Source organism: Balaenoptera borealis, assembly GCF_965194805.1.
Source record: "Balaenoptera borealis genome assembly, chromosome: 4".
NCBI lineage: Eukaryota > Metazoa > Chordata > Mammalia > Artiodactyla > Balaenopteridae > Balaenoptera > Balaenoptera borealis.
In genome coordinates, this window is record NC_138861.1 from 33,696,030 (window position 1) to 33,708,745 (window position 12,716).

At 37.4% G+C, this 12,716-nt stretch overlaps 1 protein-coding gene across 6 annotated transcripts in view; it reads right to left on the reverse strand.

The window, feature by feature from the left end:
* Nucleotides 1–12,716, reverse strand: part of INPP4B (inositol polyphosphate-4-phosphatase type II B) — a 371,544-nt gene that overhangs the window by 103,241 nt on the left and 255,587 nt on the right. For all 6 annotated transcript variants that reach the window (XM_082390014.1, XM_082390013.1, XM_082390011.1 and 3 more), the window contains one exon: nt 6,173–6,332. In XM_082390014.1, coding sequence (XP_082246140.1) covers nt 6,173–6,332 — 160 coding nt within the window. The remainder of the gene's footprint in view (nt 1–6,172; nt 6,333–12,716) is intronic.

Sequence of the window (12,716 nt, forward strand, 5' to 3'; positions counted from 1 at the left end):
ATATTTATCTCTGTTTTCCCAGCATTTTTATCTATTACTTCTACGAATGGACAGGAAATGTTTCCAAGATGTGAATAAAATAAACCTGAGTAAGGCAGTAGATATGATGGATGAAAGAAACAGGTATTTATTAGCATGTACTCAAAAGTGTACTATATTACTGTTGTGGGTTTAGACATCAATCTCTTCAGGAGAATTGAGATAGACTGTGTCTTAATCTCCTTGTGCTCCTAATATTTCACAATGTCTAGCACAGAGTGGTGCTTAAATATTACTTGAATTTTGAGAAGCCTGAAGGATAGGTCCAATTTAGCACGGTTTATGGATTTCAATGAAGTTAATAGTAAGATACGACTGTCAAAATAGCAAATGTAAACTTAGATATCAATAAGAGAATAGTATCTAAAAGTAGACAAGTGGTCCTCCTGTGTTACTCTGCACTTGATGCTAAACCTTTGAAAAATGACCAAAACAGTGGCAATTCAAAAAATAACATGATAGTTGCTTTCAGATATGTTAGGCTATAATGTGCAAAAAGCAAAGTAAATTTGTTCCGTTTGTTGCAAATGATTAGATCTGGGCTAGCGGGTAAAATTAAAGAAAACATATTTAGATCAACATCTGGAGTATGCCATTTTAGGACATAAAAAAAGGTTTTCTATCAGTGGAGCTGTGTATCACAGGCTAGGGGAAAATTGGCAGATACTACAGATAAGCGTCTTAACATAATTTAGGAGGTTTAATTACATAATCCTTAAGGGCACATCAAAATCTAAGATTCTAAATTCACTGGTTTTATCGTTGAGTCCTCAATTTATTATGAAATTGAAAGCATGTGGTACTACACATACAGAAGATGCTTATAAGTATGATTAAGTGTACAAAAAAGTAGAAGGACAATCTTGTTTATTAAGAAAATATATGAATATATATAAGCCATGGGAGTTTGGAACAGTTTGGAACAGTTAATCTATTATTTGTGCTCAGAACAGTAGAGAAAGTTTTACTTCTCTCGGCACTATTTGTAGTAAGTTCGAAATTTATGAAGTAAGATATACTGCCAAATCCTGGATCTAAAACAAACAAGAAAACCTTCAAAACTACAGGTTTAAAGCATTATTAAATTGATACAGTGTAAAAAGAAAAATCTGCAACTTGAAAAGAGAAATATCTGCAGGTTATAGAGGAACATAAAAAAGTGAAAAAATGTAGCAACAATTCAGAAGACCATCTGTTTAACCAACAAAGAAACACCAATTATGGTTATAATGTAAAAATAAAATGATGGTAAAGAAAGAAAAACTGACTGTCTAAAGGTTAATTATGAGATTTCAAAATGTATACCAGGGCTTCCCTGGTGACGCAGTGGTTGAGAATCCACTGCCAGTGCAGGGGACACGGGTTCTAGCCCTGGTCTGGGAAGATCCCACATGCCGCGGAGCAACTGGGCCCGTGCACCACAGTTATTGAGCCTGCGCTCTAGAGCCTGCGAGCCACAACTACTGAGCCTGTGTGCAGCAACTACCGAAGCCCACAAGCCTAGAGCCCATGCCCCGCAACAAGAGAAGCCACTACAATGAGAAGCCCGCGCACCGCAACGAAGGGTAGCCCCTGCTCGCTGCAGCTAGAGAAAGCCTGCGCGCAGCAGCAGAGACCCAACTCAGCAAAAAATAAATTAATTAATTAATTAATTAAATAAATTAAAAAAAAATGTATCCCAATATAAAACACAATAGTTAAAAGCACATGAACAAAATTTGACTAAATCCACTGATCAGAAATTGACCAAAATTAGTGTATTGACTAAAATTGATTAAAAATATCTGCAGAACTTAATTATAAGGAAAAACTAATCAAATGTGAGGAAAATAATCACTAATAAATGATGTGACGACAAATCTCTATCAGTATTTAGCACCTTATATAGAACAATGAACTCTAGATGACTCAAATCACTCACTGAGTCAATTTATTAATTAACTATAAAAGGAAAACAGGGCTTCCCTGGTGGCGCAGTGGTTGAGAATCTGCCTGCCAATGCAGGGGACACGGGTTCGAGCCCTGGTCTGGGAAGATCCCACATGCTGCGGAGCAGCTGGGCCCGTGAGCCACAACTACTGAGCCTACGCATCTGGAGACTGTGCTCCGCAACAAGAGAGGCCGCGACAGTGAAAGGCCCGTGCACCGTGATGAAGAATGGCCCCCGCTTGCTGCAACTGGAGAAAGCCCTCACACAGAAACGAAGACCCAACACAGCTATAAATAAATTAATTAAAAATAATAATAATAAAAAATAAAAGGAAAAGAATGTAATGATTTTCCACCCCAGCTATGGGCTGGGGATAAATTTGGTGCTATTGAAGAAATGGATTTAATTACCAAAATAATTTTTTGAAATATAGTATTAAGTTATATAATGTCAAGTCACAAATAATCAGAAATTACAATATGATTTTTTCACCCCAAATGGCATGAAATCAGTGAAAATATTTAAGGCTGGGAAGTTAAAAGAGTGTTTACAGGTACTGCTGGTAAGAGTACCTATTGTTACAAAGAACCATCAAAATGTCCCTACCCACCCAAATGTTGGTTTCTAAACGCTATTCTCCAATAAAAGAAACCAGGGTTCCCTGGAAAATAGCTGAACCTAGAGTTGGGGCAAATACAGATCAGACTAGACTAAGTCCCTCATGATACTAGAGAATAAGGGAGTGAATAAAAAAGTAAGAAAGTAAGTAAGAAAGTATGTAGCCTGTAGCAGGAGAAGCTGTCAAAAGGCCACTGAGAGCTCCCAAGAGCGAACTCTAGAACAACTGGAGCCCAAAATAAATAATAACACTATTGGTTTATAAACCAAAGAATAAAATTATTCACAAGTCCACACTGATATAAACAAGTAATTGTATAAATAACTACATTGGAGAGAAGGGGTAACTCTTCCTTACAAGATAATTCCACTTGTAGCAATCTAACTTAGGGGACAATTTCTGAGATGTAGTTAAAGATTTACAGATTCAAAGATGCTTACATGTTAATTGCAGCATTATTATAATAATTAAATATCTAAAATAATGGTTTCTCTTCTGATGAATTAGTTTATAGTCATTATAATCTCATTATTTCCAGAGAATATTTATCAGGAAATACTCATAATATAATGACATGCAGGATATCAAGAAGTACATCTGTATTTATATTGTGCACTCCAGTTTGGTTACTCTGTGTGTGTGTGTGTGTGTGTGTGTGTGTGTGTGTAAACACAAGATATGTTCAAATGTCTGATGGAAATAAAATAAAAATCATATGCAATTCTATGTTTTCCTTCTCAAATTTTAAAAATTAATATTTCTAATAAAATTTTAAAATACAGGTAAATTGAGGCACATATCATTAGTGAATGTATATCTCAAATATCTTTGTCTGCAATAGTTTGGGGGGAGTAGTATAGGTAAATACGTGACTTTAGGTTGTTTGCTTTATATTAGTTCAGAAAGCCACTATGTATTAATTTCTTTACTGCATTGTTTTATGGGTAGAAACTGAAAGTGATTTTTCCCTAACTTAAGAGGAAGATTAAAATAAGAATAATAAGCATTATTATTTTTATTATTTAATAAAAAGTTTTTATTAAATAACTGACTGAGCTAATCAATCCCACTCCAAATATGCAGTAACATCCATAATATATTTTAAGTATACTTGAGCACACGCTCATTTGTAAGACGTCTGTTTATCTTTGTTAAGCATCCTCTTTTATGTACCACTATCCTTGCCAAAACATGCGTACTATACACAATCGTCTAACACATAAAATGTTAACAAAAGATTTAACTTAGAATTATTTGATAATACTATATTGAATAATTTTCAGACCAAAGTATAGATTTTATTTTGCACATTTAAATAGTGTCTTGTGTCCTAAAAATGTTTCTAACACAAAAAAGAATGGATGAAATAAACATGGATAATAAAACAGAAATAATAAAATCAGTTACAGGGCACTGTGTTGTAATTTGACTCTAACCATCTACAAAGCTGATCAAGTTGTGAATTCTACTTTGGGAGCAAATTCCACCTGGTTTTAGACTATATCCAAACAATGCTTTACATTCAAATGAAGGTGATTCATCTAATTTTACAGATGATTTATCTATCAAATATTTTTACTTTTTAACTGGAAACTTTGATCGCACAGATACAATCTTATGATAAAATATAAGATATGAATAAATGCATAATTTCAAATACTTTGGAACTCCATTCTCATCAATGAGAAGTTTTGGGTAACATGAAAACAAAAAGATGTGGCAAAATTCAGTATCCCTTAATCTCTTAATCTTACTCGCTAAAAATTATTATGCCTTGAACACCCATCAATGGACAAAACAAGTCACTAAAATGGATTCTGCTTCTTTACCTCATTTTCCAGAGCAAAGCACAGTGTCTGGCTCATCACTGATGGTCAATAAATATTCAATTAAAGAAAATTGAAGTATACTAGTTCCTTTTGACATAAGTTATGACAGGCTTTCATTTTGATTCATGTAAAGTTATGGACCTGGACTAGTTTCATTAATAAAACTGATATTATTTTTAAAACATTATAGAAAATCAGAAAAAAACCTGATATTATTTTTTTTAAATCCCCATATACAGTTAGATCAAGTAGAACATAAAGAACACCAGTGTAAACTTTCCACCTATGTAAACGTACTCTAGAGGATTAGGACCATCTACAGTAAGCGAACTTTAGAAAGCCATTGTTTACAAAAGTGATTTGGAAATGGTTCTACTGTTAATCAGGTGACGCAAGATTGATGTTTCCCGTAATTAAACTCCTGATGAAAATGTGAGTAATGAAAAAGCAGGAAAACAAATTGAGAAAACAAATTTAATTTGATAAGCATCCATATTTTATTATGACTCATTTTCCTTAAGGAAAAGGAAAAGCAGATTTTGGAAGAAGAGGGTAGGGCAACACTTTTTTCTTTCCAAACACTTAAGCATCTAGCTGGGACCACTCTAAGAGCAGTTCTTACTATCATAGAGAAATGCAGGTATCTGTCTTAGTTTTTTTTGTCAAAATTCATTAAATTAACGAAAAATTTTAACCAAAGAAGCCATTTATAGGGATGCAACTGTAGTGAAAATTTTAATTATCGTGTTTGCTAACCAATAAGCCATAGAGGGCTTCCCTGGTGGCGCAGTGGTTGAGAATCTGCCTGCCAATGCAGGGGACACGGGTTCGAGCCCTGGTCTGGGAGGATCCCACATGCAGCGGAGCAACTAGGCCCGTGAGGCACAATTACTGAGCCTGCGCGTCTGGAGCCTGTGCCCCGCAACAAGAGAGGCCGCGACGATGAGAGGCCCGCGCACCGCGATGAAGAGTGGCCCCCGCTTGCCGCAACTAGAGAAAGCCCTCACACAGAAACGAAGACCCAACACAGCCATAAATAAATAAATAAATAAATTAATTAATTAATTAATTAAAAAAAAAATAAGCCATACATTTGAAAGTATCCCTCTCTATGTGTGTGTGTGTGCGTGTGTGTGTGTCTATCTACAGAGACATAGACACCCACACGTGTATGCATCTGTGTGTGTGTGTGTACATATACATATATCCATGGAAGTCTAGACCCTGTGAAAATATGTCTTTGGAATAACACACAAATACATTCTTCTTATACAGAATTAAAACTTCTTATATGTTTTTGAAATAATTCACAAAATCACTCCTCAGAATAAGGCAAGGAACATTTTTATCATACTGACTTCTTTTCAGGAACCATTTTGAGAAACTGTGTCCTGAGATTCTTCAAAGTTTCTAAGCGTTTTCAGATGCTTGTTTTTCTTCCTAACACAATTTTGGAGGAATGTGTAAACGTAGATTAAACTATGTCAGACTCTTTAAAAGAACACACTGTTCTCCTTTCAAGAGGGCTTTTATGTAGCAAAAACAAAACAAAAACGAGCATTGCAAGCAGTTCCGAAAACACAACTGAGATGCAATTTGATAAACAGCTTTCCATCACCCCAGCCAGAGCAGTGGAAAACACGCTATCAGCACTTTCATCTAAGGCACTGTTGACTCCTCTTTTTCGATCTCATTGTATCTTGGCTTCCTCATTTTGGTTACTCGTCAATGACTGGGAAAAAAACAATTCCTTACCCTGTGGATGAGTTATGATGGAGTCCCCTAGAGAATGGCCCTTTTCTCCATCTTTGCCGCTGCCATCGTCTCCTTCACCGCTGCCGTCTCTTTCAATCAGTTTATCCACCATAGCAATAATGCAGTTCAGGCTCTTGCCCACGTGGGCCCACACCCTATCCTGAAAAGAGTATGAGTATCACTACACATTTTTATTGCAAAACCGAGATCAGGCAAAATCAGATGAATCCATCTGAGAGCGTCAGGCAGAGGAACAAATCAGAAGGATGCAGATTGAGCAGCTCTAATACTTCCATTAATTTGGCCAAATTATGGATAGACAAGAAATCTCCTTCCTCCTCATAAAGAATAATTTAAGTGTTGTGAATCTTTTTATTTAGTCCATTATTTTTCCTCTGTCATAAAGCAATGATGAACTACCGTACGGCATGAATCCATAATTGAGCACCAATTATGACATTTTACACTGGAGATATCGATTTTCTTTATCAGTACTTAGTAAGAAAGCAGAGATACACCAATATTTTTAAAGAATGACCGCCACTTGCATTCAAACTTCTTGTTTTTCTTTTTATTGTGATAATATATCCATAATGGTAAAGTTGACCATTTTAACCATTTTTAAGGGTACAGTTCAGCGGCATTAAGTACATTCACATTGTTGTGCAGCCATCACCACCATCCATCTCCAGGAATTTTTCATCTTCCCAAACTGAAATTTTTGTACCGTGTAAACATGAACTTCCCATTCTTCCTTCTCCCCGTCCCTGGCAACCACCATTCTACTTTCTGTCTCTAAGGATTTGACTGTTCTAGGTATTAGAAGTTCTTAAACTGTGATCTTCAGATCACTTCTAACAGAATGACCTAGAGAATTAAAATGCAGATCCCTGGGTGCCATAAGTCAATCAGAACAGTTTGGGATTAACATATACACACTACTATATATAAAACAGATAATCAACAAGGACCTACTGTATAGCACAGGGAACTTTAGTCAATATTCTCTAATAACCTATATGGGAAAAGAATCTGAAAAAGAACAGATATATGTATATGTATAACTGAACCACTCTGCTGTACACCTGAAACTAACACAACATTGTAAATCAACTATACTCCAATATAAAATAAAAATTAAATTAAAAAAAAGAACCATTGGGAACTCAAAATTGAAATTTCGAGAAGCTCTTCAGGTGCCTCTGACCACATTAAGTATGAGAATTTCTACTCAATATTATGTGCTTTGTCTACATAATAAGTCACTTTGGCTGATTTAAGCCTAAGAAGCAGCCCCTATCACTAGGGAGCCTCTCAGTCATTGGTCACTAATCTTCCTTATTCTGATTAGCAACCATTTCTGTCAAGGGCAACACACAACACTGAATTTTTTGAGTCATAAACATTTCTATTTTTAAAAATAAAAATTTTAATATAGTTATCGTCGTGGTAGCCAATCATTCCTGGCTTCCCTTCTTGCTTCTCTTTCCACATCATTCAGATGGAGGCACTGACTCCCTACCTGTGATGTTAATTTTATGAATCCACCTGACTGGGTCACAGGATACCCAGATCTTTGGCCAAACGTTATTTACTTATATTACGGGTGTGTCTGTGAGAGCATTTCCAGATACAATTAGCATTTGAATTGGTGGACTCAATAAAGCGTTTTGCCCCCTTCCCCCAAATGAGGGTGGGCATCATCTAATCCACTGACAGCCAGAATAGAACAAAAAGCTAGAGGAAAGAGAAATTTGACCCTTTCTGCTTAATTGTTTGATCTGGGACATCAATCTTCTGCCCTCGGTGCTCTTGATTCTCAGGCTTTTAAGCCCGGACTGGAATCTACACCATTGGCTCCCCTGGTTCTCAGGACCTCAGATTAAGACTGAACTACACCTTCAGCTTTCCTGGGTCTCCAGCTTGCAGATGGCAGATTGTGGGACTTCTCAGTCTCCAAAATTGTGTGAGTTAATTCCTTATAATAAATCTTAATAAAACTCTTTATATATATGTATATATACTTATGCACATATATATAAATAATTTCCTATTGGTTCTGTTTTTCTGGAGAACCCTCTCTAATACATCACTGCATATGAACCAAATGGAGTCTTAGTGCTTTTCCTGCATCTTGCCATAAAGGAATCTTTCAGTAGGTGTTTTCTCTGTAACAGAGTTATTTCAGGCATTTAGAATTGCGCTTAGTGGAAAGATAATATGCAATTATACTACTTTCTTAGAGGTTTATATTTTTTTTACTGAAATGTATTTTTTTAGCTAAATTAATTTTGTTAGTTTATAAACATATAAACTACTTTTGGGTAGGAGTAATCTAGGAAGAAAGAACTACATTTGAATTTAGATTATTTGATGGTTGTCTTGTAAAGACTGAGTTAAGTTGAATAATTCAACCACATTAAACCAAATATGGGAGTGTACAGATATGCATACTAAAGCTGAGGGGGAAAGAGGGTTTAGTAGAAAAACAGCACATTCAAAGTTAGAAAAGGTAAGTTTGAGGTCCGCCTATGTGACACGCTACCTATGATACCTTGGGAAAACCACCTCATTTCTGGGGACCTACAGTTGGTTCATCTACAGTTTGGAATGATGATTCTTGCCTTGCTTACCTCACCATGCTGCAGTGAGAGACAAATGACACGGTATCTATGAAAGTGCTTGGTAAAATTATTGCAATTTTGGCAAAATCACATCCTATCCTTGCTGGCTTTCCTAAATGAATCAAGCTTGCTTTTTATAACCCTGTAATCTTGAGTATAAAGTATGCTGTTAATCACAAGTAATCATAACAATTTTCCCCTAAACGAAGATCTCCTTTCCGCCAAAGAATTAAAAGCACTTTTCCTCGGCTATTAGTTAAAGCAATCATATCCATAAATTACATCATTCTCTGCCTATTGTCTGAGAAAATGAGGTAGAAACCTCTGACACCTAATAAGCTCATTACTTCCAGGAGGAAATGCTGGAAAATGGCAAGCAAGCTGAGGACGTGACGTCACTCATTGGAATTTGGTGAGGAGCTTATATTCCAGATCATATAACCAAACTAACTGGCTCCCATTCTGAATATGCCTTAATCACCACCATCACCTGCATCTTTCAGGCTCCTAAATTGAAAAATGAAGCAACCCTCCAGCTAATACTGGGAATAAACTCTACTACTGAGGGGAAAAAGGGGAGAAGTTTTCTCTTAATTTTCCAGATTAGCTTTGTATAGGAGATAGGTTTTCAACTCTCTTCCTGTTGCCCACGTTGAAAGGAACTTATTTTGATCAAAGACGAGTAGTATTGCATGCTGTCTTTCTTGTGTAAAGGCATATAAGGGTTGGATCAACTGCTCTTAATCACATCTTTGAAGAGTGTGAACATAAGGGTATATAAGAGGATGATTTTACATTCTACTCCTATACATTGTTCTTCTTCCTTCATAGATACCTCGGGTTACAGGATTCCACTGGGAGAAAAAGTAACCTTTGCAGTCAGTAGACAGATCTTCATTGGCATGAGGAGCAAAGTCAAGCATGTTCACTGACCAAAACCAACAATCATATAGTAAAGGGTTATGTGGTAAATGGTAGCAAAACATTTAAGTCATGAAAACGCTTGGAGGACACATGAGCTGGGAGTATGTTTGCTGGGGGTGAGAAATAGAGCAGTTTCTCATGCAACACTAACACATGATTCATGCATAATCAAATACTCTATTGGAGGCACCCTCAGCAGCTGACCCCAAGCAGACTCATTCTGTTCTTTATCTTTTGGAGATCAGATCCTGCCGAGCTAGTGGTGAGAGAACACTGAGCTTTCCTTCCTTCTCTTTCATGGCATCAACAAAGTAAAGTCACTAATTTACTTTTCTGTCTCTCACATTAGACTACAACTTATTTGAGAGCTGTGTCCTCACTACACTGAAGAAGGCCTGGAAGAAAGGCAGAGAGAGAGATAGAGAGGGACCAAAGGATGGAGGAGGAGAGGACTTCAACCCAAAGGCAGATTGAGGGTTGCTATTTATATTCAACATTAGCTAACTTACCTCTCAAAAACCATCACATAAGGTCAATATTACTGACTTATAGTTTTTAGAGATGAGGAAGCTTCAGGTAAGAGATATTGAATAACATTCAATATTAAAATGGTAGACTAGAAATTCCATTTTGATTCCAAAGACTTGATTCTTCCCCTATAGTTTCCCACAGCATTCTGGTACCCAGTAGGAATTGCTCTTCATGAAATTACTAAAACTTTGGGGACAAGCCAGACAGAGGAAGGTTGGGGAGAGGGAGCCCAGGAAGGGCCAGGTATAGGTGTGTGTCACCTCACAGGAGTAAGATTAGGTTTTGGTTATCTGAGATTTGAAAATGAGCCCAATGGCAAATTCTGAACTAAGAGATGACTCTAGAAAAAGGACAGGCTGGCCCCACGTACCCTTAAGTCTGAAAACAACAGTATCATACAATCATGGATGGAGCAATCACTTGGCTAACGGATCAATCAGCTTGGGTCAAAGGACATAAGTGGCCAGTATTAATAGAGGACAGTGTTAGCATCAAGGCCCCAGATCCATTCATCAGCCTGGGATATAAAACAGGGAGTGCGTTACAGGGAGGAATGGTGATAATTCACTTTGTAGGAGATAATTATGAATTATTATTAATTCCAAGCAAGATAATTATTTTGGAGTTAGGATGCTAAAAATGGGTAGGCAAAGATTCTTGAAGATGTACCTCGAATATCTGATTTCTATCCTAAACAAGCCACTTTCCACAGTATCTCTGTGAAAACATATGCACAGAGGAAAATAACCAGCAAAACTCCATTCTCATTCTGATAATTTTTTATTCATGAGGTCAGTGCATTTAGGAGATTCTTTTTGTTTAGATTGCTGGTATGGCTGGGACCTACTCAACTTTCTTCCCTACTAAGATCATCCAACCCCTCCCCTTTTCAGGCCAGGGAAGAATAATCAGTCTCCAGATTCTGTTTAGCCCCTCAGCCACATGAAAGGTTTAGAAACAAAAACAAAACAACAACCAAATAAAACAACCCAACAACAACCTATCAGAAAAGAAGATTGCTGGGCCGTCCCCCTGCTCCCCTCCCCTCAAATAGCAGTCATTAGCCTGCTATTGAAGGAAGTAATGGAAAATTGGTGGGTTAAAGTCTAACCTTTATTAAATGGAGCTTAATGTTGTCCTTGACCTTAATACAACCCAACTTCTTGAAGGTGAAGTGGCTATCAACTTTTGCTCAGCAATGAGGGCAAAAGTCAGTGGGGAATGAGCAGCAATATTTATTCCATTCTGAGTCAGGTAGCTGATCTTGGTTCTTATTTATTTCTGGGTTAGGACCTAAGCTAACATGCAGGTCAAACCCAGGGCAGTAGATGCACACATCTGATGGATGTAGCCAGGAGTAGCCAGGGGGCCATTACACCTGGCAGAGTGAGCCATGAGGGCAGGGAATATGGTGCTTACTCAGCATGTCACACATTTATGAGCTTGGTGGCATCAAGAGACATCCTGACTGCTTTGGATCAGCTGTTAACTTAAAAAAAAAAAAAAAAGTTCAGCAATGCTTAGCTGATCAACTTTTCTAGGGACAACTTTCGATCAGCAAGAATGTAAAGGCTAAACCAGAGCTGATATGGGGGCCCTGTTGTATCTTAATCTCCATGCATAATTTGTCACTTGTCATTACCAATTTCTGAACACTTTGATTAGAACCAGTTAGTAACTTAACAAGGCCAATCTCATCTTTAAAAAGAAGCTTCAGTCTATCTTTGAGTTGATTGAGAGCAGTTTGCACTATACTGGCCTAGTTCCTCCACACTGCAATCCTTTGCTCTTTCCATAGCTTGATAGCTCTGCTCTCTGAATCCTAACCTTACCCAGACTTTTAGGTGAAAGGAGTTGTACATAAAATACTTTATGGTACAAATTGGCACACGTTTGGCCCAAGCTGCATAATACACACATACCTGCACACACACATATAAACATACACATACATCATGTCCACTAAAAGTAGCCAGATATGCGACATCCATCAGAATTAAGTGAGATTCCCCAACCTCTGCTTCTTATTGAGCCTCTTGCATAATTTCATCCACCTACTCATGTAAAAATCCCTGACCTTGGTTTCCCAATGAACACACTGCTGGCCTCACTCTGAAATTCAGTTCCTAGTTACACGGGTGGACTCAGATGGTCAGACACTGTTTCTCCAGCAGTGACCTCTCCACAGTCCCTGGTTTGGATCTTGCCCAGACCTATACGATCAGCTCTCACATGATCAGGTCTGCACTTCATCTTCACTGATCATCACGCTCATGCCATCACTCCTCTGATCAAAAGCAGGCTTAGTACTGCAGCAAGTATTCACTCTTCTCTCAGCCTAGAGGCACCTCTGTAGTTGGGTCGACCTAGATAATTCTACATATTTCTCTTCAGTCTTCAAAATGAAAGCTTTATCCAGGTCAGTCTCCTTGCTATCCTAGAAACATGCTGCTGATTAGCTCGAC